This window comes from Chaetodon trifascialis, chromosome 7, assembly GCF_039877785.1.
Source record: "Chaetodon trifascialis isolate fChaTrf1 chromosome 7, fChaTrf1.hap1, whole genome shotgun sequence".
NCBI classification, from domain to species: domain Eukaryota; kingdom Metazoa; phylum Chordata; class Actinopteri; order Chaetodontiformes; family Chaetodontidae; genus Chaetodon; species Chaetodon trifascialis.
This window is the reverse complement of record NC_092062.1, coordinates 5,938,548-5,966,478: the sequence shown is the minus strand read 5'-3', so window position 1 is coordinate 5,966,478 and position 27,931 is coordinate 5,938,548. Positions and strand designations below refer to the sequence as shown.

At 42.1% G+C, this 27,931-nt stretch overlaps 1 protein-coding gene and 1 pseudogene across 2 annotated transcripts; both read left to right on the top strand.

The window, feature by feature from the left end:
* Window positions 1–1,069: 1,069 nt before the first annotated feature.
* On the top strand, window positions 1,070–26,147 carry enpp2 (ectonucleotide pyrophosphatase/phosphodiesterase 2). Of its 2 annotated transcripts, none has more exons than XM_070966312.1 (25): window positions 1,070–1,118; window positions 1,680–1,785; window positions 7,151–7,306; window positions 8,980–9,105; window positions 10,013–10,073; window positions 10,357–10,454; window positions 10,609–10,688; window positions 11,321–11,440; window positions 11,982–12,037; window positions 14,363–14,428; window positions 15,464–15,536; window positions 15,721–15,829; window positions 15,929–16,054; window positions 16,357–16,388; window positions 16,595–16,722; window positions 18,574–18,649; window positions 18,891–18,978; window positions 19,109–19,281; window positions 22,054–22,099; window positions 22,404–22,543; window positions 23,178–23,313; window positions 23,785–23,862; window positions 24,026–24,158; window positions 24,364–24,517; window positions 25,275–26,147. In XM_070966312.1, exons 1-25 carry the CDS (start codon window positions 1,101–1,103, stop codon window positions 25,443–25,445), a joined length of 2,550 nt encoding a protein of 849 aa, XP_070822413.1. In that variant the 5' UTR covers window positions 1,070–1,100; the 3' UTR covers window positions 25,446–26,147. The 2 variants fall into 2 exon arrangements, with proteins under 2 accessions (XP_070822413.1, XP_070822412.1); XM_070966311.1 differs by having other exon boundaries at window positions 21,964–22,099.
* Window positions 6,017–6,558, top strand: LOC139333831 (nicotinamide riboside kinase 2 pseudogene; annotated as a pseudogene).
* Window positions 26,148–27,931: the final 1,784 nt, after the last annotated feature.

Here is a 27,931-nt window from a genome sequence, read left to right as displayed (position 1 = left end):
ATTAGAAATAGTTAAAGGGTGTTGTTCTCCTTGTTAAACACAATAATCTATGAAAAACTATGAGACATTATTGTTTCACAATCATACTGTAGATACAAAGCAGCAATGACAGAAATGTAGAATTGAAAGTTCAAACGGTTTATACAAGAATTCACAAGCTTTCAGGAAAGTGATGGATGTAGCTTAATATAGGAACCTGGGTCTTACATTTTCAACATTGTCATGTTTGACTTGTTGATTTTATTATATTTCAAATAAATAGAATTTAAGTACAGAATCTATTTTTCCTATTTGTCCAGAAGACAAAGCGTATTGATGACTGTGTGGAAAGTGGGTTGGAGTGACGTTTGAGCTACAATCGAACCTGCGACCTTCTTGCTGTGAGGCACGCGCACTACCTGCTGCGCCACCGTACAGCCCTACTCATAATTCATTCAGAATATTTTGTTATTTTCACCCACACTGCAGTGGAAATATATTGCTGTTAATACAACTCTATTTATTGATTTCATTCAAACCGTGTTCCTTGCAGACACAGACATTTACCAAAGGACAACTCTTCTGCAGGCTGATGATATTAAGTCAGTCACCGGCTTGAAGGCGTTTCTCATTCATTTTAGTGCAGCAAATGAAGCGAGTGCAAACACTGCACATGTGGTTAAGATGTGCAAACTGCATAAGCGACTCCTGGTTTCCCGCGGATCTCTGACTGAACTCACAAACTGGCTTACATTAGCCGTAAGCTCTCCTTCCAAATACTCAACTGTCTGGATGTCAAACATTCGGGATTATAAATGGGGGACTGTGGCTGATCAGTAGCTGGCACACTTCCGCTCCTGACGCGGACTGCATACCGCATTTGCCCGTTTCCATCCTTCTTTCTTTCTTGCTGCCCTTGTGTCATCTAAGTCCTGGCGAAGAGGAGGGCCCGCCTCCAAAGCGAAGCCAATAAGAAGCCGGTCCGCACCTTTCAGTCACCTCCCCCTCCCGCTCCAGACCTCTCCAGCGGTCCGCCTCTCTGGTGGTCCGTCGGTTTCGAAGTGAGCATCATTCACTTTCAGACCTCCAGCACAGGACGCTGCTCAGGCCGATAGAGGAGCATGTTGCTGCAGAAACTGGTACGGTAAGAGTCCTGTCGCTGTGTCGCTTCAGAACACAGACACGCTGTGCGTACATCTGCGCCTAAGCGCGCATTGAACGGTGCATTTTGGTAGTTTGCGTTATTCTTTGTGACCGAAAGGGCATTTTCCAGGTTTTCTTAGTTCTTTCCCAATAACCCCCTCCCCCCTTCCTGCTGCTAACATTTGCAAAACAATTGTAGATTCGTCCGTCAACTCCATGTGGCCAACGTTTCGTCAAACTATCAAAGGCGATTGTCATGCGGATGCGGGTGGTCCCTATTCACTTTGAACCAAGCACCGGTCATCACCGGTCACCGGTGTGACAGGGCATCCACATCAAATGGACAGCCAACCAAAATGCAAAAAAACAAAAAACAAACAAACAAACAAAAAAAACGTAGCATTATCTGAAAGTAGCCAGAGCACCTGACAATCATTTAGTACGACGACTGAAAAGGTGTTACAGTATGGAGTCTCTGCCCCCTGTGTCAGCTTTCTAATGGAGGGTAAACCTTGTGACCTTGGATAAATGACTCTTCCAATGTGTTGTTATCTCAGGTTGTTTGGATCCTGTCAGTCCTGTGTGGCACTGATGTGTGCTCAGGATTTGTCTACGACCGGCCCAGACGCTCAGGAGAGGACAGGACTTCAGCCAGGACAGAGTGTGAGTACGCTGCTCTCTTACTGGGAAGCATCTTTGAACCACTTGACCCCGAGCTGGCAGATAGTCTCACAGCTGAGACGGCCTTGAAAAAGGAACTGAATCCCTCCGACCTTCAGGGTGGCTATTCTGTAACTAACCTTGACCTCTGACCTCCTCCTGGATTGTAGGAAAGAACATGAGATGTTTTACTGATTCTTGTTTCCTTCAAGAATCATTGAAGTATCACTCTGACAAGAGAAAGCAGTGAACCTGGACTGTCTGTAAAGTTTGGTGTGATAGAATTTCAGCCAAACGAGCATTTCCTTCCTTCTCGACATGAATAAAGCAGTACATTCTTTAATAGAGTGTGCGGCTGATGCCACTTTTTTAATATCTTACATGTCTGAAGTGGGAGCAGTTGAACTGAACAGTGATTTTAGCTTGACAGACTAGAACATTTTAAGGATTTCTAGAGCTGTGAAGGGGTGTAACTCTCCAGCATTTCACCAAAGATAAGCAAAGATTTGAGAAGTCTCAAAATGAGCAGAATTTTCTTAATTCACCAATTAAACATTTGGTCTGCAGTCTAAAGAAAACCAGAGATTCAGTTTACTATCACAAAAGACAAGGTAATTGTTTCAGCTCTGTATCAGAGAATACTGAACTTCATGGAGCTGTAGCTGTTTAACGCTGCACAGTGCACTCTAGTTTTAGTAGATCAACAATCGTTCCATCCCACTGACATGAAATCAATATGTAAAAAAGATGTCACACTGGCCTCTGAGAAATCGTGATGGCAAGTTTGGACTACATTTTATGTGCTGCAGAATTAATGAAAAGTTATATTGAATTCATACTGAAAATAATGGTGAGTTGCAGTCCAACATCACTGAAGTATTGTGAGGTTTTCTGCTGTAACATGTTTGAGAACAAAACAAAGGTGCATTAAGCGCATGTGAAATTTCTCAGAGCTGTGTTCAACACACATTAACAACACATGTGTTCAGTAAAGCGTCTCCACAAAAAGTCACACACTTTCATTTAGTTGCCAAAGTGTCTGAGCACAGGCCATGTGAAGTGTGTTTTGGACCTGCATTAATGTATCTTGGCCAAACGTTGTTAGGACAAGCCTACAGCTACGTTTCAGCTCCAAGACGCATGCAGAAAACAACTTCTGAGCTTGTTTTCAGAGTTAATCTTGAAGCCTATATGAGCTTCAAGCGCCATCAGTCACCCCAACGCCAACCGCAGTGACACACATCCACCCCGGCTCTCTCCAGCATTGCGCCTCTGAACGTGAACAACATGCAATTAGATGAGAAGCAACTTTCCACAAGTGCAGCTCCAGAGGAATTTTTTCTGCTTCACTTATTTGCTGGGTTATTTTCTATATGAAGTGTCTGCCAGCGTATATGAAATGAGCGAGCAGCAGTATGTGGTGGTGGAGTTACAACGGATCACTGTGCGAGGTTGTGATTGGGCGGCCTGTGTGTTTTTATGAAGAGAGGGAGTGTGTTTGTGTTGCTCTACCTTGAGTCAATATTAAGAGAGCATTGGAGCTCATTTTTTGCTCCAGATTCTCAAGCCCTGTCAGCACAAGACGGTAGAGGTTTGCTTCGCTGTGCTGTAGATTGTCATAGCAACCGGCAGTGGCTGCGGTCTGGAGTTCGGTTATTGTTAATTTTGCTACTTTTATGCATGAGAGGGATTTACAAAAAATGCTTATGTGCACACCATGAGTGTGAATTTGCAATAGTTAAGATTTGCTCTCTTCTCTTCTTCAATGTTTTGTTCACCGAAGGTTTCTGAGCAATTTCTTTACACTCAGACAGCAGTTGTTTTTGCAAAATACAATACTGCATAAACAGACTGAAGGTCAATTTTTCATTAGAAAATGAAATAGTATATCCTATACTCCTTCAATCTAGTATTTATTTATTAATTTATTTTGAAGCTCAGTAGACTCAAATCTCTTCCATCTCTAAACACTTGTGGTTAATCCTAGCCCTGATGCAGGATGACATATCACAGACCTGGATGCCCGTCAGAACCTGGACATTCAGTCACTCAGATCATCTAATTTGTTACATGGTGAACCTTAAACATGCAAACACGCTGCATAAGGAGCAGTTTGCTCGAGTCAGTCTCAACGTGTAAGATGGGAGAAAATAACGTAAAACAGAATTTACTCTGCAGAAAGGTTTCTGCCAATGAAGTAAAATATGTAAACATCAAGCAGGCTGCAGAGGCAGCACTGAGTGCGTTGCTGCTGAGCAGCACAGCTGCCGGGGGTGAGGAAGAAATCCTGCACCATCTTTGGTTTTTACTTGAAGAACATAGATATATTCAGAAGCATTAAAGTGCTGCATTAACTTATTCTGTCAGTCACTGAAATTTGATTTCCTCATGTGAGTACTGATGATGCAGGATGGCAATCGCCAAAACTGTCCAGTCAAGTTACCTGTCAGTGTGGATAACTTCATGTTTGCTCCTAAAGAGTAAGTGTGAACAGTTTTTTCATTTCTTGCTTATTTCACACATGGTTTGTATACACACCATTCAAAGTTCCCCATCCTCCCCGACTCAATGGCTCTGCTTGGATGCTGCTTTCAATCTGGCCCCTGGTTGCTGTGTTCCCGCCCCTAGTGGTCATCAGTGATGATTGACAGGGATTCTTTCTGTATGACTGTGCATTGCTTGTTTTTTTAGGAAAATCCTACTCTGCTTTTAAAATGCACAGTTTAGTAATTCAAAAGGCCCCAGCCTCCTTTTGGGTGCAGCCTTTCTTTGCCTGTCAAAAGGAAGATTAGCACAGCTGAAGTTAGAGTTCAAACTCATGGAGCTGAGAGGACACTGCATCTGAAGTGTTCACCTTTGACCTGTAGTCCACGCCCACTGCAACAGAGCGGCAGTGAGGCTGATGGGAACGAGGGGATTGATGCTCCACGCCGCTGTGCCAACGAGCTGAGCAGCATACATCATTTAAAGTGTTGCACCTCAGTTCCTTCACATAGTGCATATGCACACACACGCACACATGTCCACACAGAACACACAAACATGTGCTGAAAAACTGCTGGCATCCTCTGGTCCTCTCTGTGAGCCAGGCTGTTTTTTCACGGGTTAGTGGACAAGGAGCACGTTGTTCGAAATGTGGCAGTAAGTTCACTCCGTCTCACACTCAGATCCCCAGGATGTCTTCAGTTAAGCCAGGGGCGTCTCACACTGTGTGCTGGGATCCAAACTGGACCACTGTCCTTTGGCTCAGAAGTGGACAAGAGCATTAGTGTGTTGCGTAGAACCCGAGTGTCCCCACAGAGTGATAGAATTACCACCGTTTGGGTCCCAGGAGAAGATTTAAAGTTTAGTGATGGCTGAGTTTGGCACAGAGCTTACAGAGCTTTTACCACAGCTATTATTAATTATTAAAAAAAAACAAAAAAAACAACAACAGTTCTATTGCTGTTATTTTTAGTATTTTTTAATTTCAGTTTAATTTCCTTGCACTCAGTCATTCATTATTTGGACAACATACAGTCCTTTAAAGATGATCTCTCTGATGTTATTGCTGTACCCACTGGCCAGATGCCAAAATGTCATCCCACTCACATGTGGAAGGTGTTCCGTTCATCAGCAGTGACATTGGGGCACCACTGGGAAACCAGGGAATGTACTTTAAACACAGGTCTGATATCTCTTCACTAGCTACTATGCCCACGAGCTAACAGAGTTAGGTTGTGTCAACACAATTGCGAAGATTCCCTTTGATTTTATTAGCCAACTACAGATCATTAGGCAAATACCCACAGTAAGGAAATGAGGGACATTTACAGTGATACACAATATATATACCTGATTACATTGTAATCATCTTAACACTTTCAAATGTATGGGGATATCCTTATTAAAGGAAAAAAACATTAAGATGTATATTAACACTCACATATGCACACTAATAATTTAGTACAAACTTCTAATCAATACTTAATAAAAGATACAGAATATCAATGTGTGTCAGTAGGTCACCAGGTAAAAATCAGCTCAGTGCCATTTCACGAAAAAGAAAACCTAAAGTTATGACCTGTCAAAGTTATTTACAGTTATTGATCAGATATCCTACAATGGCCTGTTAGCACTGGCAGTTGTATGTGATTGGTTGTCTCAGATCACATTTGACCACATGCATTTACTGAAAGAGTTCAGGATGAGACATCAGATATGGTTTAACATTGTACCTGATCAGAAAACGTTTTGAACACCTTTTACGTGCTTTGACCATCCGAAAACATGAAGTACATCATCGGCATCGGCGGCGTCACCAATGGAGGGAAAACCACCCTCACCAACAGACTGATCAAGAACCTGCCCAACTGCTGTGTGGTCCATCAGGATGACTTCTTCAAGCCCCAAGATCAGATTGAAGTTGGTGAAGATGGCTTTAAGCAGTACGATGTCATCACTGCTCTGGACATGGACGCCATGATGAGTACGATCTATGCGTGGTTGGAGAACCCGGTGAAGTTTGAAAAGTCTCATGGCGTTAATAACACCCTGGATACCGAGATCGTCCCAAAGTCTGACCGTAACGAGGAGGAGGAGACTCACATCCTCATTGTGGAGGGCTTCCTGCTTTACACCTACGGACCTTTGATCGACGTGCTGAACCAACGTTACTTTATTTCCATCCCGTACGAAGAATGCAAAAAGAGGAGGTGTTCCAGGAACTACACGGTGCCAGACCCCCCCGGCCTGTTCGATGGCCACGTCTGGCCCATGTATCTGAAACATAAGAACCTTATGTTTCAGATGAGTATTAGTTTGAGTGCTGTGCAACAAACTAATACTCATGTTTGACACGGACAGCTCTGTGCTCAGCAGTTTACTGATGCTGTTGCAGGAGCACTGAGATTGTGCAGAGCTTCTTCATCTCACTGCAGGAAATCCATCCATCCATTATCTATACCGCCTATCCCTTTTGGGGTTGCGGGGGGCTGGAGCCTATCCCAGCTACAATGGGCGAGAGGCGGGGTACACCCTGAACCGGTCACCAGCCGATTGCAGGGCCACATGCAAGGACAAACAAACATTCACACTCACACTCACACCTACGGACAATTTAGAGTCACCAATTAACCTAATGAGCATGTTTTTGGTCTGTGGGAGGAAGTCCGGGAGTACCCGGAGAGAACCCACGCATGCACGGGAAGAACACGCAAACTTCACACAGAAAGGCCCCGACCCAACCCGGGGATCGAACCGGCAACCTTCTTGCTGTGAGGCGCGCGCACTACCTGCTGCGCCACCGTGCAGCCCCACAGGAAATCCAAATAACAGAAAAGTGTATTCTTGCAAACATCCATTAAATGTGTGTGTCTTTGGTCCTCAGCTCGCTCTGCGTCTCAGTACGTGCCGACGTCCGGCTCCTGCAGGAACAGGTGTTTTGAGCTGGCTGAGCAGGAGCCACCAAATTGTCGCTGTGACAACCTGTGTAAGACCTACAATGGCTGCTGCTGGGACTTTGATCAGCTCTGCCTCAGGACAGGTACTCCATCATCCTCCCTCCTCGCCTGCTCATTAGTTTGTTCTTTCTGCGTAGCTTTTAATCCCCTCTGTCTTAATACATTTATCTTCAAGAGCAAAGTTTAGCTAATGAAACTAGACTTAACTCACACTGTCTAACTTTAGAGGCCTTCCTTGACCTCATGGTGCAGGTCAGGTCAGAGAGGACAAATAAAACAGTCTCACATTTCTTTCTTTTTTTTTGTCATTAAGCTGCAGGAAATCCTTAGACATCTGGTGTTTAATATCCAACCGGTGGTCAAGAATATTTGGGAAATCAGCCATGTAATGTGACTTTTATATGTGGCTGCGACTCTGCTGAATGTGCTTGTGTGTGAAAGAGAGAAAAGAAAGGATGCTCTTGATTTACAGCATTATTACATGTTTTTAGCAGATATTTTACACCTAGCACAGACATGAACATTTGAACAGTTCTCTAAATGTTGAGGAGGAAGCAGAAAAAGTCCATGGATAAGCTCCATTGTCTAATTACTGATAATTTGCTGTCAGTTGGACAAAAGCATCTACAAAGACTTAACTACCTTGTGCTTCTGCTCCATTACAATTCACAGGGAAATACTACGTTTGACTGTGCTACATTTATCTGTAATAGTTGTAGTAGTGTAGTTACTACTACTACTACTACTACTACTTCCGCATTAATGCACTAGTAACAATAATCCAGTGATATAATAGTGAAACACTCATTTTCACTGCATTTTTAATATTGAGCACTTCATGTAGGTAGAGTCACTGAGGTACCTGTATTAAAGTTTCATTTTGAACGCCTTTGACTTGTAATGGGGTTTTTATACAGTGTGGTATTGCTTCTTCTACTCAAGTAACAGTCTGAAACTTCCATTCACTACTGCCTGCTTTGATTATGTGCTTGCTTCAGTGCTGGTCACAGCTGTACTCTGGACTATGTTGCCACGCAGCCTGATTATTTTGGATCTAAATGTGTATTCCTGCCCTGACATGGCTTAATAACGCTAATTATCGTTCTCATTTTCAAAGTTCTTTTACTGAGCCTTTTAATCAAGTCTTATAAATACCTGGATATCGTTTTTAAGCCTGATTGTCCAGCTGCACAGTTCAGCTGAATGAGCTGGAAATGAGCCATGTACTTAATATGCATGTACTTGATGTCGGCCTGAGCAGATTTCTTACTGATTATGCTATACTTGTTTTTTGCTATTTCTCCCTATTCATGTATAGCCCTCTCTCTCTGTCAACATTTCCCCTCCGCTGCTTCCAGTCTTGGTGGTCTGATTTGATGTTCTGTCCCTCAGCCTGGCGGTCTTTGGTTTACCACTGCCTTACCACTGTAACCCTCCCTGACCCTGAAACTGATGATATACCTCTACTCTGGTTTTTACCCTGATGGTGTCAAATCCTGCTTTAAGCTCCAACTGTTGTCTGGTGTTCTCATCTTGATTCTTTGGCCACAGTACATGTAATGTTGTCAGTGTTTGTCCCAAACTGTGGAGTGCTCAGCTCTGAAGCATGCAGCCAAACCACCGTTACATTGATGTATCAGCTTTCATTTCTCAGTGCTTGCGGTTTCAGCACTAATCTATCAGATTTGGTTTTGAAGTTTTTATTCCCTGCTGCTTCTTATGTGAACTGAAGTCCCTCCTGTCCTCCTGTATACAGAGGGAGGCTATGAGTGCAGCAAAGATCGCTGTGGGGAGACTCGAAATGAACAACACGCCTGCCACTGCTCTGATGACTGTCTGGCCCGAGGAGACTGTTGTACCAACTACAAGACACTGTGTAAAGGTTTGCAACTGTAAACATTCTGTCCTGTATGCAGTGTGCTTAAATGCTCCATATGTTACAGCACATACTGTGTACCACCAAGAACTACGCAACTAACCTCAGGCTGCAGGCTGGACAACAAATGCAAATTTACTAGCAAGCTGGCACCGGGAACAACTCTCACTCAGTTATCAACATTAGTCAGTTTAGATGCTAAATCTGATGGTTATGGTATTTTTCTTTAGTACAGATGATCAAAACACTGTCTGTTCTTGGCTTATAAACTAAAGTGAACAGCCCAAGTTTATTTACAGTTTAAGGTCATGAATTCAAGTCAGCTTTTGACAGTAAGCTTCTCTCTTAAATCATGTAAAAAAGAAACCTGGTTTATGTAATCAGATAGTGGTTAGAGAAACCTGCTTTGGCCTGCTGATTTTTCTGCAATATTTCTGTGTACCCATGTTTCTAAATGGCCTTTTAGAAACCAGCAGCTGGTGTGGAGTGAAGCTTCCTTGTATTTAAAATAATGTCATCCAATGTCTGACTAACAACACAGAGTACCTCTAGAAGTCTAAATAAGTCTGCTTTCACCATTAAACAGTGGACAATTTGTTGAATTCAGGCACATCAGTGCTGTCAGCTGTAGGCTCTGAGTGTCATGTCTGTAGTAGAGTAGGAAGCAGCATCTTCTATCACTGCATGCATGCAAACACACTGACTGATTGTCTCTGCTGGCTCATCTGTCAATCAAATACATTCAGTGGCTCACCCACAGTTTTGGAAGCTAAAGGAGCGCTTCTGATGAATACTGTACTATCGACTTCAATTTTTGCAATGTTGTCACTGTTCCAAACCCGCCGTGGAGCAGCTTGTGCCAGTCAAAATCATTCTGTCTCTTTAACTTCCTCCTCTGACTGGGCTCTTTCAGGAGACACTTCATGGCTGCAGGATGAGTGTGAGGAGATCAAGACAGCTGAATGTCCTGCTGGGTACGTTTACAGCAGTAAAGGAGGATGAAGTGATCTACCGATCAGTCAAGTGATTTTAATGAAAAGCTTTGGTGTAGACACACTCTCATGTCACCACAGTTCCTTTCCTCTTTTAAAAAGTTCTTACATGCCATATGGGAACTAAACTAGCCTCCTCTGATGTGTGTGTGTGTGTGTGTGTGTGTGTGTGTGTGTGTGTGTGTGTGTGTGTGTGTGTGTGTGTGTGTGTGTGTGTGTGTGTGTGTGTGTGTGTGTGTGTGTGTGTGTGGGTTTGTGTGTCTAGGTTTGTGCGCCCACCACTCATCATGCTGTCAGTGGATGGATTTCGAGCTTCTTATGTGAAGAGAGGAAAGGCTGTCATACCCAACATTGAAAAAATGAGTAAGAGAGATTTGGTTCAGCTGATCTCTGTGTTCTCTCCTCAGCCATGTTGATGTGTTGCTTTATGAGCACGCAATCAAGACCTGATTTGATGCTATTAGTGCGTGTCTCTGTGCTAATCTGGGAGTTTCCCTTGCTCTGTTTTTCTTTACAGGAACATGTGGAACCCACGCTCCATATATGAGGCCTGTTTACCCCTCCAAAACTTTCCCCAACCTCTACTCACTGGCTACGGTACGGCACACTCTGACGTTATCATTGACAGTCAGGTTTTCAGATGTTGTCAGTGTCATGTGATAAGAAATAGTTTGCCTTCAGCGTTTGTAGTTTTTAACCTCATCTGTATCTTCTAGCGGTCTGCTAACAGTAGCATTAAACTCAAAGTGCAGCTGAGGCTAAGCTGAATACGTTAGCATGCCTATGAGTGTATGCTCACATTTACAGACGTAAAGCTGATATTAGTGCTTTTTGCCAAGTGGTCGTTCCACTGTTGCAGCTGTCAGAACACCCTGATGTATTTGATTTGTAGTTGCACCTAAGAGGCTGATGCGACCCGTTGTTGCCACCTAGCTGCTCATAGTTATGTTTTGTACAACATGAAGTGATTAGACTGCACCAAGGCTCCACTGAACTGTTTTGTGGTAACGAAAGCAAACATGGTAACATTCACAATTAGCTCAGAGAAACTGTGACTATTAAATGTAGCAGAGTAGAAATGTACTGTAGTTAAGTAGAAGGTAGCTTGAAATGCATACACAAGTAAAGTAGTAAAGTATGTCAAAAGTGTTTGAGAGCAGTGTTTACACAGGTTATTAAATGACAAATATTATTGGCTGAACTCTAGTCTCAGTTTGAATCTCTCTCAGGGTCTCTACCCAGAGTCTCATGGTATTGTTGGCAACTCCATGTATGACCCGGTGTTTGATGCCACCTTCACCCTGAGAAGCCGAGAGAAACTCAATCATCGCTGGTGGGGAGGACAGCCAGTAAGTGCTGTCTCGTCTCGTCTCGTCTCGTCTCGTCTCGTCTCGTCTCGTCTCGTCTCGTCTCTTCTCTTCTCTTCTCTTCTCTTCTCTTCTCTTCTCTTCTTTTTACCATCTGTACTTCATTAATGCTGTGATTGTTTTTTTCTTCTTGCTTAGACAATGGATAACGTTTGTGGTGGCTTTGAACGTTAGTATTTTTCAAGTTCATTTGACAGGTCATAGATCAGAGGCCAACAAAGACAGGAAAGACTTTTCCTTTGAAGCACTACAGTAGGAATGGCAGGACTCAGATCTCACAAACCAGGCTTTATTGTCTGCTGATCAACAACAGTTGTTAATATGTGATCATGAAAGCTGGGTTGGGGTCACGTTTAGTTCTTGTGAGACCATAGATTTGTAGTGAAGTAGTCTGGAACTCCACATCTTCATTGTAGACCATGGGTTTGGGTTTCTCATGCTTGTGTCCAGGGTAGCACTGCAGTAGTAACCTCCTCAACTATGTCAGACCAATGAAATAATGAGACCAATGTTTGTCTCCTAGATCTGGATCACAGCGGTCAAGCAGGGAGTGAAGGCTGCCACCTTCTTCTGGCCTGTGTAAGTCTAATACATCTGCTCTCAGTCTCAAAGTATTTCCCCAGAGCACATTTCCCAGCCTTGCTCGGTCAGCACAGTATTCTTCTGTTATCAATGCTTTGTGTTCAGTGAGTATTTTCCAGTAAGATCAATAATGGAATCATTTACTTCTACAGACAATTTGAAATTTTCGCTCCATGCAGAACACCCACACAATGCTTGTTCATTACACCCCCAAACAGACCCTCATTTTGACAAAATTCCAGTTGCATCTACCACACTTGATGCATTTCCAACATGCATTTCCATTATGGATGATTCTCTGACCCTGATTAAACAACAGCAATGGTGAAAGATTGCTCTACTGCTGCAGTTACATGCACACTTTTCATTCTGATCCAAATCACTGGGATTGAAGCTGTTTCCATGCAATGTGATCTGATATGGTCTGGTGTTTGCATGCACCGATGCATTTAATCAGAACAGCTGTGGGACAAGTGCAACAGTGATACATGCATCATGAATCAATTGCTACCTTTCAGCACCCTTCCGCAATATCTCTATGGCGCGTGTTTGATCAGCTCTCTGGAGATGGAAACCTGTCATCTCTCCAGCTTGATAACAACTGGTGCATTTTTATTCTGTTTCTACCTGAGTCTACCTTCATTTCCTCATGCATCTAAACAGAAAGCAGAAGTCCAGTAATGTCAAAATATGTTAAAATGTGATGTAAACGTAATATTCATCCTCTAATTGCCCCCATAGTCAAAGTCTTCTTCACTTGAAGAAACTAACTTCCTTAGACAGCACAATTTCAAGCATCTGATGCATTCACCTGGCATAAACAAAACTCACAGGGAGTCAGCTGTAGCTTGAATAAAAAGCCACAAACGAGCACTGTGACCTATATTGATACTGGAAGCTTCACAACCATGAGTAATTTAATCAGATGGCAACATCAATGTCCTCATGCCTATAAAACCTTGTGTTATGGGGCTGTTTCCTCCTGTTGGTTTTGATTATGTCCCTACTACTATTTGAACAGCACTGCAGGTAACTTGGAGCCTGGTCATGGTACTGTGAGTACCACCTGAGCCCATAAGTTCTGTTGTGCCCATAAACTGCACTAAAAAGTAAACTCTCCAGAGTTTAAATAAACATGTTTGCTGTTAATGTGCCTTAAAGACCACTGCAGATGCATTACTGTAGAACTGATCGTTCAGGGACTGTAAATTATTTGGCGGTGAAAGTCATCAGAACATGCCCGTTCATGTTCCTGCTGCTCACTCAGGCTGCTGCACTAAACCTGTAGCCTGTGACACACAAAGGAGCCCACATCTATCAGCACAGAGACGGCTTTGATGGAGCAGGAGACAGATCCCAGCAGAGGGATGGTGCTGGGCTGTTTTTACAGCAATTTCTGCAAATGGGCCTGTTTACACTATGCAGGATTCTTCTGTGAACCAGGGTCACAAATGTAGCACTCTATAGAAGCACGGGGGCCAGAGTGTGCTTTACAGTGCTTTTCTTGCACTTGGCACATGTGAGAGAGACACAGAAGACAAGGAGAAAGAGACAGCAGTGCACATACGACAGGCAGGCAGAGAATGTGTGCTGACATTTCTGAGAAAGCCTTTTCATATAACTCATTACATAGTTTACTGTTATAGCACCACTGTGGGATTGGCATGGTAATGGGGACCAGGGATTGTTGCTAAAATGGCTGGCTTGTTGAAGGTCTGCGTTGGGTTCAGCTCTCTGGGAGGTCCCCCCCCCCCCCCCCCCCCCAAAAAAAAAAAAAAAAAACACAAGGAGAGAACAAAAGAGGACACGAAGAAGAAGGAGAAGAAAGAAAAGGAGAGTAGATAAAAACAGACAGCAGGAGGGGGAACATTTTGTTTAAAATATGAACATAGAGCAACAGAAAGGGAGCCTGCTGTCAAGTGTTAATGCAATACAACCACACCTCCCTGTTCCTCCGCACTGCCCCCCACTGCCTCATACATCAAGCACCATTCAGCGCCTTGGTCCTGGGCTTGATGGTTGACAGCTGTGGACTGTATGACAGCCAGCAGCTTGGTTGGTGGCCTCATCACATCCCAGGCAGCATACAGGCAGGCTTTGACTTTCAGACACTTTAAACAGTCAGGGGGCTTTAAATTTGTTCTCCCCTGCAACTCTCAACTTTATGAGGCTCTTTGAGAGTTAAAGGAGCAGCTAATGGTTCAAGAAGGGGACAGGGTACCAGGATCCGAGTCTGATACTGTAAGTCTGTGTTTGGCTGCTATGGTTTTCAGATGTTTACCAGCGTGGCCCTCATTGTGTGTGTTTGTGTGTATGTTCCAGGGCTATCCCATTGGAGAGGCGGATACTGACCATGCTGCAGTGGCTCCACCTTCCTGAAGGGGAGAGGTGAAGTCACTTTTTCCTCTTTTGTGTGCTTCACATTGACTTTCATCCTCCACTCTTCTCATGCTTCATTTGTTCTTCTTGCCACAGCTTAGCAAGAGTGGAAAAAAACAGTATCCCCATATCCTGTTAGCTGTTTAATAATCCAGTAACACTGCTGGATGTTCAGTATGAAAATATGTATTGCTGTTAATTTGCAAATGAATGCAAATGACCAAAATATTATTCTGCATTGAAAATGAAAATCAAGAAATAAAGTTTTAACCTAAACCAGGCTTGTTCTCCAGTAAGTGTTAAAAAGTGAAATTAGGGGTTGCCCTGGTAGTCAGAATGTTCAAGTACATGCCACATTACTGCAATGCATTGTTGCATGTCTGCCTCTTAATGATCAACTATACATTAATGCCTAAAATGTAAAAAAATATTCCATAACAAGTAAAAGTTCTGCATTCTTAGTAAAAGTACACAAGTACGATTAGCTAAATATACTTAAAGTATCAAAGTAAAAGTACTTGTTCTGCAGTGAAATGTCCCATGCTACAGTATCAGATTGTTAATACTGAGGCATCAATGTTCAAAGTGCATTTTATTGTCACAGTACAGCAAGTTTTAACTACTTCATATACAGTTAGCTTAGGCCAGCAGTTCCCTCCAAAGGGCCCCAAGATACATCTGATGAGTAGTGAGATGATGGAATGATGAGGTAGGGGAAAAAAATTCTAATACACAAATGTATACATTTTTGTCCTCATTGAGCCTGGAACGATGCTTGAAATGAAACAATGTGAAAAGTTTAGAGAGGAAATTGGAATTGCTAGCAACTCATAGATATCTGAAGTGTGACAAGGGGCCCCAACTAGAAATGGCTTCTTTTTTTCTGTAGGAGATCAGAATCATCTTTAATGAACTGTATTTTATAAATGTATCTTTTGATTTGAAACCTGTTGTATAAAAGTCTAAAGTTATCATTAGCTGTCATTACAATCACTACAGCTTCCACACTCACACATCTCCAATGTACCATGGATCTTGTTTCAGGCCTTACATTTACGCCATGCACTCTGAGCAGCCGGACACATATGGACACAAAGTGGGGCCCATGAGCACAGAAGTGAGTACTATCTGCGTGTTGTGTGTGTGAACTGGGATGTGTGGGGATGTATGGAAAGTACATGATAAAGCACACAAACCAGACACACAGACAGGCATACACACCCGTATAGTTTCTGTGTGTGAGAGTTGAGTATCATCAGGACACACACTCAGTGGACTTTGACTCCCTTTGTGTGTTTCAGTTGAACAACCCTCTGAGGATGATTGACAGAATTGTTGGCCAGCTAATGGATGGACTTAAACAGATGAAACTGCACCGCTGTGTCAACATCATCCTGGTGGGGGATCATGGTACGGACACAAACACAGAAGAGCAGTGTTGATTCACCTCATCCTGGGTTTGATCAGGCAGTCACACCTGCTCTCACTCCCACTCCTGTGTGCTCTCAGGTATGGAGGAGGCCCACTGTGATCGCACCGAGTTCCTCAGTAACTACATGACCAGTGTTGATGACATCATCCTCATCCCGGGGTCTCTAGGCAGAATACGCTCAAGATACCCCAACAATCCTAAATGTGAGAAACAGAGAGAGATATTTCATCATCATCATCTTTTTTTTTTTTTTTTGGTTTCTCTTGTTCATTTTCACAGATGTTCATTTGACATTATTCAGGATGTCTGCCCTTTTATTCATGTAGTCTTCACTGTTTTCAGAACTTTTAGCTTCAGACCTTCATCATCAAACATGACACAAACATTTGTGTCAAATGAACCTTTTGTTTTATCTTGTTCCTACAAAATATATATTTTGCTCATTGTCTGTATTCATTTGCAATTGCCAAAGTTTCCACTGGTCTGACCACTGTTCCGTTTTCAGATGACCCCAAGACTGTTGTTGCAAATCTAACTGTAAGTATCAGGCTTCCGTGAAGTGGGAGAACTTGTGTGAACTTAAAAAGAATTGATGGAGAATGCAGTAAAATGTAATAAGAAGAGAATCATACTATTTTAACACTGAAATGGTTGAACATACAATACTGGGTGGTGATCGGTGTGTCACCTCTCTGACTGGCCTTTCTAAGATCAAAATACTAATGACTGTTTCCTTGTTCCAGTGTAGGAAGGCAGACCAGCACTTTAAGCCGTACATGAAGCAACATCTGCCGAAGAGACTGCACTACGCCAACAGCCGACGCATTGAGGAGATCCACCTGCTGGTGGACAGGAAGTGGCATGTTGCCAGGTACAGTGCCACCACTACAACAGGAAGTTAAACATCCAGTGATTTGAAGCTGAACCAGGCAACTGTATAAACTTAAATACCTTTCACCATGTCAGATGGACTTACAGTATACATAAGTACACACACATTTTTTGCCGTGTTGAATTTTATAGTCTGAATAAGTCTTGGATGTTTCTGATGGAAGATACCTGCAAGAAGTAGTCTGCTTTGCATCACAGTGGTTTTTGACAGTACTAAGAGGTGAAGCGTCTATCAACAAGGTTCTTATATTGATTGACATTTATCCAACCTGTGGACATGCAGACAGAAAACCCAGAATTTAAATCCGTGTCATCATTTCTGTCATAAAAACTGTCACTGTACCAATCAGAGGCCAAGTGATGACGCTTCTGAGAGGGAATGATTATACATAAAAACAATAGCAAGGACAAGCAGCGACTCATAAGTGTAAGTTTACGGTCAATGTTTGGAGGTAAAACCACACGTAAACAGCCAAGAGTTCAAAGGGTTAAATCCAAACCAGTGGACTGGGTGCAAGAGAAGACTAATTTAGTTTCAATTTGATGCTGCATCTGCTACCAGGAACGTGCTCTGATGTTGTGTACAGTCAGTGTTGATGTGGCATTTTCAGCCCACCCATCAGTGAGCCTCTTTACCGCACATCTTGATTTACTTAAAAACACATTTTATGTCAATGTGGGCTGCCATCAACGCATCATTAACACATGTAGTGCTGAAAGGTTTTAAGATGCTGTCCTGATCCACGCTTATGTAAAAAAAAAAAGAAACTTTTTCAGTCTTTTTCAAAGTGCAGCTGCTGAAATGTTAATGACATGCTAAAATGGACTCTGACAGGCGTTTGATGTAGAACACTTACGAGTCTTACTGCAGAGATTCAGTGACAAAGTAAACCATGAAGTCACGACTGAAAGTGAAAACAAACAGCTCAGCTAACGATGTGCACACACATAGACACACACATAGACACGCACACACACAAATGCAGGGCTGCTAAATGAAAGAGATCTTTGAGGTTTCTGTGCAGCTCAGACAGACAGACGGCCTAATCGTGGCTGGGAGCAGAGTGTCGGAGCATTTACACTTACTTACATACACACACAGCACACACACACACACACACACACACTGGCACGTATACATTAGCCAATAAATTCCAAACCAACTAACTATTCACACCAAATGAAATACTGACTTTGTCTCACTTCCCCGTCAGCTAGTCAGTTACATTTTTAACATGCTTGTGGCTTCACCCCCTAGACCTGCACAGCCATACACACACACACACACACACACACACACACACACACACACACACACACACACACACACGAAGATGTATAACTGGAAGCTGTGTTTTATTGGACACTTAATAAGAAGTGGCTGTTTTTCAATTAGAGGACTGTGGCTTGAGTTGTGTGTAGCGGTGGTTGTCCTGGGCTGAGGGCTGAAGTAGGTGGACATACAGTTCAGCCATATTTAACACCAGAGTTTAACCCATTAAAATCTGTGTGGACCTGATGGCTTACTGCAGCGGGTCTCTCTGAATCATCCAGATACCTGACTCCTATGAGGTTATTTAAGGTAGTAATTTGTGAAGCCATTGTTGATTTTTTTTTCTTCTGAAGTGCTGTGTGACAACTGTGGCATGCACACGGTGATCGTTTGGAAGTCAGTATCTCAGTCAGAAACAAAACCATTTTGTTTGTTTTTTTGCCTCTTCTTCCTCCTGATGCTGGATCACTACTTTGATGACGACATATTAACCTTTGTGCAATCACAGCTAACTACAGTGTCCAAATGCTAATGTAGAGCTCATGCTCTCCATTACAGGAAAGTTCCTGAAGGGAAGAGGCACTGTGGCTTCTCTGGTGACCATGGATATGACAATAAGATTAACAGCATGCAGGTACTCTTGATAATCTTCTGTGGCATTAAGAAGCCACCTAGCTGATGTTTGATATCCAGTGCAGTAAAATGGATTAGACCTTGATTTTAGACAATATTCTATTGGCTTGAAGGGTGACCATTATTGAAAAGTAATGATTTAATATCCATTAGTATTCAGAGTGTTGGACGGTTGGACTTAATATATACTAAGCATTAGTGTGACAAATCAATTGACAAGTGCCCTCAACTTTCATTTTCAGACTATTTTCTTGGGCTATGGACCTACATTTAAATTCAAGACCAAAGTTCCAGCCTTTGAAAACATTGAGCTTTACAATGTCATGTGTGGTAAGGCATATTTCTGTGTGTTTTTTAATGAATATGTGAGTTGAGTAGCCATAACGTTGATGGTATTACATGTGTGGTTACTTGCATTTCTTCTCTTAGCCAAAATGAAATTGATTTGTCTCCCTCTCAGATCTTCTGGGCCTGAAACCAGCCCCCAATAATGGAACCCGTGGCAGTCTGAACCACCTGCTGAGAGCCCCCCCCTACAGACCCACCATGCCAGAGGAGATTTCCAGACCAGTGGCAACCTCTGGTCCTGTTCTTGCAGGAACAGATGACCTGGGCTGCAGCTGCGAAGACAAGGTCAGCCATGATGACTCAGTGGCAGACCTGGGCCCAGCTTCCTGTACGCTGCAGAAAGGAATACTGGTCTTCGGGAGATTGGCTTTTCTGTCAGCTCGCTTACATTAGTGATAACAACACTGAAACCAAAAACATGCTGGTCATCACCTACCCTGGTACTCCTTGCTGACACTTTATCATAAATGAGGTTGGATGATAGCAGGTAGATTCATTGCTGTAACGGCAGTTTTCAACATAACTTGTCGCTGACTGAAGCGTGCTCCTCAGGATAGATGGGCCATGAGTGTACAGTAAAACTTACTGCACACCTGACAGCATTCACTTTGTGAAGCAGATAAGGTTTCATTTATTTAACAGTATAAATCTTGAGGCCATGTAATGAAGACAGGTTTCAGTTACTAAAAAAATGTAATAAATTTCCCTAAGTAGTATAAATTGTTGGCAAGGAGCACTGGAGCTTACAGTGATACTTTGGTGTCGATTGTTCATCACTTTTAAGTAAGTTGGTCAAGAAGCCAATCTCCAAAACTGATGATGTATTACTTCAATGCAATGATAACATGCACGGACAACTTTCTGAGTGTATGCGACATGGCAGTTTTGTTGTGAGAAGGTGTGGCTGCTGACACAGAATCATAACACAATAAGTCTACAACACAAATGCTGCTGTCTCCTAGCTTTCAGTATTTCCCTACAGTGTATATAAGCACTAAAATACTGTTGACATAAATGTTGGTGAAACTGCCAGTCAGCATGTTCTCAAACTGTTTCCTGTATATCATGACCTCCAGGGTTGCACCTTATGTTACAGCTCCCTCCTCTGTAATTACAGTCAAATATGATTTATATGGCACTGAATTGATTCCCTAAGGCCAAATTAGACCCTTACAAAGTTCAGCAAAGTGGGACTAACTTGATTATGTGGCTGGCCCGAGGCCACTCTCTGTGAGACTACTTAACATGTCCTGAACCGATGCACTGCTCAGACTCCCTGTGTTCTCACAGGGTCAGTACCATCAGACCTATGTATGTAAGTTACTTTATTTATTCAACAGGCATCGCTAAAAGCTAATTTCTGCCTGTAGCCTCATTAGTCTGGATGCTAATGATACTACTGTCATATTACAGATAGGAGGGAGCTATAAGAATCTACCCAACAGGAAGATCATCTCTCCATTTAGTCCAAAGACTTTAGATTGGGCTGAGATGAGAAAGATGAAATATGAGAATCATTTGATGAGAAGACTTTTGTTCAATGATTCTGTTTCTTTTAAATGTAACTAAGAGCTAAGGAATAGTGCACAAGCCTGTTTACGGCTGATCCAGCCTGATCCTGAATGAAAATTAAAATCTTCACTTCAAATGAGAAGGGAAACGATTTCAGATCAAGATATATGAAACTTTGCTGAGATTGTGTTTGTTGTATTTCAGGTGGAACACAGATTCCAAAAAAGTTGGGATGCTATAGGTAAAACAGAATGTGATGATTTACTGATCCCTTTTGACATATACTCAACTGAAAACAGTACAAAGATGATATGGGCATCCTGGAGAGGCATTACATGGCATGCCAACTTATTTGGAATCGGGGTTGTACAAGCGATAATGCTCTTGTTTCAACTTTGAGGTGAGATTCTCTTCACTGAATGAATGCAGCCTCACAGGGACACTGTCACAATTATGAGAAAGTACAGTATTTGCACAAGGAACCTAATGCTATCCAAACATAACTTAGGGCCTCTGAGGTATCAGTGCAGGTTCTCTCATCATATATTTTTATGTATTTATTTTTCACAAGAAAACACAATAGCCATTCTGTTCATGTTTGTGTTCTATTTAGAGCTTTTTCACTTCAAACCCTTCAGTCACAACACAGAAAGAGGAATCTGGAACTGATTTGACTCCAGACCACTGTAGACTGGCAGTTTGTCTTTGTCCCCAGCAGCATTCAGTTAACATCAATGGATCATGCTAATGTTTTCAAATGCTGCAAATATAGAAATTGGTGGGTCTTCCCTTGATCTTTAGAGCAGAGTGTGTCTGGAAGAGAAGTCTAGAAAGGCCTGCTGGGTGTTGTTCTTGTAGCAGCAATCAAACATCCCAGACATGGCACAGCAAGTGACTGAAGGGCTTTCCATTACAGATGCTGTTTTTACTTTCCAGTTTTGCTTTTGCAGTGCAGTTAAACTTGTCTTTTTACACAGCGGACCTGTAAAAAGAATCATCTGCATGGGCCAATCATCTGCGATTATTTTATCATTTATGCGTGTCTGTTTGTGAGTGTGTCAATGAGCCTCTTTGACTTGTAAAAATGTGTCTAATTACCTGATTGCTTCTTCTATTCAGCTTCCTTGGAAACTGAAAGAGCTGTGTTGTCTCTTTGCTTTCTGCTGCAGAGCTGGAGTCAATTCACCTTCAAGTCAGTCAATTCATTTCAACAAAGCCTGTAGCTCATTTGCAAACAAAAAGGCATTCTGTATTCATTGAGGTCTACTTCCATATTTGACAACTTTTCCAGCACAGACATCAGCATATTTTTTAGATCCACTTCCTGAATTGCTTGAGTTGGAAGTGAGTTCGACCCAGCCCTTCTCTGCAGCGTGTCACTTTGTCCATGCTGTGTTTGTGATTCCCATGTAGATCTCTGGCAAGAGATTGTTTCAATCTCCGATCTTTTTGCAGTTGCGTGTAAAAAGTAGAGGCCAGAGAGGTTTGAAAGTGACCCTTGTACGAGGCTATAACCTGGAGTCACTCTGGCTCTGTCTCTTACAGAACAAAGTGGAGGAGCTAAACCAGCGACTGAGGCAAGCTATTGATGGTCAGTCTTTGATGATGCTCCTGAATTACTTTATACAGCACATCAGCCTAGCAGAATGAGGAAACTCATAATCGAAGTTAAATAATTAGAACACCGTATGTAGAACGCATGTATACTTGGTCTACACTGACTTTACTGGTCATGTGTTTCCTTGGTAAATCTGCATCATGATCCTGTGCATCCAGTGATGCATCATGCATGGACTGTTCATTCACTTCACGTTGAATTCCAGTGTTCTCTAAAGGTGTCCTGTTACACACCTGCATCTCCTCTGCTGTGTCCCTCTGTGCTCCTCCTCTCTCAGACAGCAGAAACCTGCCGTATGGTCGACCTGCTGTGCTCTTCCGTACCAAATACTCCATCCTCCACCACAGTGACTACATCAGCGGCTACAGCGAGGCTCTCTCTATGCCTCTCTGGACATCATACTCTGTCAGCAGACAGGTACTGCTCGTCCTGCGCTCACCCTGATTGAACCTTTGTGTGCATATTTATCGTACATTGTCATATTTTATGATTTCAACTATCAGAAAACAGTAAACAAAGGCACCTTTTGAACATTATATGTAAACATGGCTGGGTTTAAAGACAAAGCCATGCATTACATTTCTAAAATGCTTACATACCCCAAAATACAACATTATAGTATTTGCTGTTATTTAATAAAATTAATTATTACTGGTATGTCCTAACCAGGTAATAGCAAGTGGCTATTAGCATTTCCTTCACTGTTTTTTTCAAATCCAGATTTATATTTTTCATGTTTGTGTGTTTGTTTTCTACTCATTACAAACAGTATATGAAACAGTTTCTCCCAGTAATGACTTGGCCTATCACAGATCAAGTTGTGTGGGATTGATTTTGTGTGCTTCAAACACTCCATGCTGAGTTCAGCTTTTTCTTGTACACCTTTCTCACCTACCAGACAACTGCTCTGGTCTGATCGGACATACCACTGTTGAACAACTGAATAGCAACTACATGTCAGTTGATCCATGTTCTCTCTGTTTGTGTGTGTGTGTGTGTGTGTGTGTGTGTGTGTGTGTGTGTGTGTGTGTGTGTGTGTGTGGTGATCCAGGTAGAATTGTTTCCTCTACCTGAAGCGCTTTCTAACTGTGTGAGACCTGATACCAGAGTCCCTCCAGCCTACAGTCAGTCTTGCACCAGCTACAGAGCAGATAAACAGATCACCTATGCCTTCCTCTACCCGCCACGTATGTTGACACCACAACTTAAACACTGAAACACACTAACTAATCACATTAAATACTTTGTGTCTCATTAATATGCATGTGAAATTGAACATTTGGAGTCTTAGACTATTGACAGACAAATTCACAATTTTGGCTCTGATGATTGTGGCAGGCTTTTGTCCTAATAACATTGTCGACTAAATGATAAATCAGTACATTGAGGAAAAATAAATGATGTATTAACTGATGATAGAAATAAGAAACCTAGGTCTTTGATTTATTGTTTTATATTATTATCAACTTTCAACAAAAACTCTGCAATAATAAAACAACTCATGCTGATGGTCTCGTGCTAGAAAATTCCTGTTTCTTACATCATGGTTTTTATTTTCATAGTTTTTCCCATCATTCCTTTCTCCTGTAGTGACATTACTGACACAGTGCTGCACCTGAAATAGTTTGAATCATGTTTCTTTTTTTCTTCATTAACAGAATTGTCCTCAACCACAGACAAAAAATATGACGCTGTCCTCATCACCAACACTGTTCCCATGTATCCTGCATTCAAGAGTAAGTCAGTGAGTGAATAGAGCTTCTTCAAGAGCTAGATGACAGGGGTCCTGCTGACACCTTGCATGTTATCTGCTGCTCACATCCCATCTTTCCTGTTCCCTTCTCACGTCCCTCTCTGTTTGTCTCTTTGTTCCCATTCTGTTCCATCCTTCTCTCTCAGGAATATGGGGTTACTTCCAGAGAGCTCTAGTGAAGAAATATGCCACCGAGAGAAACGGCGTGAATGTGCTCATTGGACCCATATTTGACTACGACTATGATGGTGTCAGGGACTCAGCTGAGAAGATAAGGGAGTAAGCCTTCACTTCAAAACACACTTCACTTTAAACACTTTTTTATGTTTTCATTTGAGATGGTTTAGGATTACATAGGAAATAAAAAGGACGCAAATTATTTGATAAATTGATAATTGATATTCCAGTGTCATGTGTAGTTTTCATCAAGATCAATATAATTATCAGTCCTAGCTGGCTCACCTATACTTGACCTTTATTGCAGGTATGTAAGTGGGACGATACCAGTCCCCACACACTACTTTGTGGTCCTTACCAGCTGCTTAGACTTCACACAGGCTGCAGACTCGTGCAGTGGCCCACTCAACAGCGCTGCCTTCATCCTGCCACACCGACCCAGCAACGACGAGACCTGCAAAGTAAGGAACATGACATCTTTCAGTGTATTGTCACACTTAAACTACCCTCTGAGCTCAGTCTAATAGACACAGTATATGGCTAAATTTTGCATTATCTAGTCACCCCAAACATAACATCCCTCCGAAGATTGTGCAGCAGCATCTAACTATGCAGCTGATTGCTTGTCCAGAAGAGATTTCACAGTAAAAATCACATGTTTGACATGTTTGACCATCCACTCAGCATATCTGTGCAGTGTCTCCCTCTCTCGTTGCCAGATACAGCAGTGAGCACAGGTTTTGGTACATGTTTCGCCACAGGTACAATGGTACCAAACCTGGCAACCTCACTGTGAATAACTCTGTGATGTTAGACATCATCACTGTGAACACCAGCCAGGCTGATCACCAAAGAAGTAGTTCCAGCCTGTAACTCCCCCTAAAACTACAAACTGTTGTTTTTACATTTCTGTTCATGTCCAGATAAAAAAGAAAAGCTATGTGAATTAGTGAGTTGACTTTGGGCAGAGCCATGCTACCTGTTGCCTCCTGTTCTTAGCCTTTATGCTAAGCTAGGCTAACCACATCTTGACTCCAGCTGTGTGTTTAACACACAGACATGAGATTGACTTTCTCATCTCGATCTCTTGAGAATGTGAAGTATGGTGAATGCTTCCATAAAGGTAAATCTCATCCGAGTTGCATGTTATGGAGTGTTTCAGAGTCCTCAGAGGGGGAGGATGCTAATGGTTCTGTGCTGCTCACTGCCTCCCTGCAGAGCTCAGAGGAGGAGTCTCGCTGGGTGGAGGACCTGATGAAGATGCACACAGCTCGAGTCAGAGATGTGGAGATCCTGACAGGCTTGGACCTGTACCGCAGAACCACCCGGAGCTACGCTGAAATCCTCTCACTCAAGACCTACATGCACACCTATGAGAGCGAGATCTGATCTCTGCTGGCTCTGTTAACATTATGTAACTGATCTTTTTCAACCGTGGTGGATGTATGTGGTACTAGGAAGAGATGTGATCATCTCTATTACACTGACCTACAGCAGCTTTAGCTCTTGCTGGAAGCTATGGCTGCACTGCAGCTGCTCTGCAGCATCCATATTGTGGCCCTTTCACTGAGCATTTGGTTTAATTTCATTAATTTTATCCACATGTTGACATACAGTTTCAACACCACTGAGCTACTAGCTGTGGTACAGTCTTGTCAGGTTATTCTGTTTAGCAGTAGGAAGGCAAAACAGATCCTCTGCTCTGTGTTACTGTTTCAATTCAATTCAGTGAAAAGACATCAAGAATAGGACCTACATATGCTATCATTCTGCCACTTCAAACACAGTGCTTAGTTTGCCTTGTTTTATTATGCAGTTCATAAATATACCAAGGGCTCAAATTGAATCCATGGCAGTAATTTGTGTCATGGTGTGTAAATATCAGAGGCCATTAATCATCATCAGCCCTGTAAGATTTCTAATGCTTCCTTTGTTTCATGTCATGATTTAGCAGAAATGTTTTCTCTCCAGCAGTGTGGCCAAATCAACCTGTCAGGGGGGCCCATGGGGCAAACCTTTGCTGATAAGACCCTATCAGTCAACCACCCTCCCTTCAACCCCATCCTCTGTACACTGTGTATTTACACAGTCCCTGTCCAACCAAGAAAGCCACAGTAACCCTATGCTGGAATAATCTGGCACCAGGATTTCTGTTTTTGAGGCAGTTTGATTAAACATGGCTTTATTAGTGAAAAGCACCATGGTACCACATTAAAAAACTAGTATCACATTCCAAATAAATTAGCAATTCATCATCATACCAAAATGCAACAGACACGCAGTGAACCAGGGTCTTTTGGCGCCCCTGAGGATCAAGCTGCTCTGTCTGCATATACATATAGTGTTTCACATTCATTACATTCCCTAATATTTTCATTTTTATCTGCTGGTGGTATTGCACATGGGTCCTCCATTAAGTCATTTACACAAGCTGTACTGTTGATAACCAAGAGCAATTTTTCAAGGTGGTTTTTTTTTGTTGTTTTGTTTTTTGCATAGTACATAAAAACACAAATATTTTCTTGTGAAAAAGAAAACAATGTCCCATATGTGTAAAAATTGTGACATTTTAAAGATGTAAAAGAATCTTGAATTGCACTACAAAGCTGTCAATACAATCAGGCCCAGACAAAAACATGTCATCAGTATGAAGGCAGGATTATTAAAGCAGTGCAGTGAGAGCATGTTTTCAGTTCCTCCCATGATGCCGACCCACTCAGTCTGATGTTAAGTTTACTTTACACTATGTCTGCATTGAACAGTGTGTCTGTGTGCTCAGTGATTAAGAGGAAATTGTGTCTGTTTTTCATGAAATGACAATGCAATGTTGTTGTCTGTGTGTGTACAGTGTGTGTATATTGAATTCGAAATATTTTCTATTTGTGTTTGTGTGTGTTTGTGTGTGATGTTGACTTTTCGTTCCATGCACAATAACAATCATGTCAATGATGATGACTCATTCATTTTTTCTCTGAAACATTTACCACCTGTGAGACTGACCTATTTATGCTTTATGTAAATTACATCACAATAAACAAGTGTTTTTATTAAATGGAAGTGTGGTGCATATTAAGTTGGTCCAACTGCTTCCCACGACAAAAAAGATTATACTTAAACTTTTTGAAGAATGTACTATGTACACTTTGTGCTTTTTTTTTTGCCCCCTTCAGTGTATTCAAGTACTGTAGTCCTTGAATACCACTTGAGTAATTCTTTAGTACACGTGAAGTGTAAATAATTGCTTTAAGTGTACTAAAGTACACCAGTGAAAACCATGATCCATGGGCATTCAGAACACACTTGCAGTACAATTGTATTATATCACCAATGTGCTGGAAATATACTTAAATACACTTCAAATGAAGTCAAATGAAAAGACACTTTAGTTAATGCTAACTCAGCTGTAGTGGAGCAGCTTGAACATGACCAGTCCATCTACATGGTTGCATGATGAAAGGAAGTCTAACAGTGAAATTAAAAACCTTACTTCCAATTCATAGCAGCTTCATGTCCCTCCATATAAGCCAGCCACCAACAGTACAATATATGTCCCACTACCCAGTACTGCCACCATGTGGACACGCCTAGAGTCTGTTGCCAAAAACACATCTAAGTTCCCACAAGATAGAGAAATTTGAGGCCGGCAAGTTTCACTGAATAAAACAAGAGGGGTGTGTTTTCTTAAGACTGTGTGTAAAGTTGGAATGGTCAGAAGCAGGTAATCAGTAGTAAGAAAAACAAGAATTTGGGTAAAGAATTAATCAATACATAATAACTTAGGCCAGGTGAAGTATTTTCTTATATTCCTCACAGTAAGTCATTTGTAGCCGTCTCATTAGACCACAGTGAGGTTAGATTTTGATCACGGATATTTC

What these genes read in the sequence shown, in the direction of transcription:
- enpp2 (XM_070966311.1), top strand. An exon ending in CATCCTGGTGGGGGATCATG is followed by an intron (nt 15,830 to 15,928) that starts GTACGGACACAA and finishes GTGTGCTCTCAG; the next exon opens with GTATGGAGGAGGCCCACTGT. An exon ending in CTGTTGTTGCAAATCTAACT is followed by an intron (nt 16,389 to 16,594) that starts GTAAGTATCAGG and finishes TCCTTGTTCCAG; the next exon opens with TGTAGGAAGGCAGACCAGCA.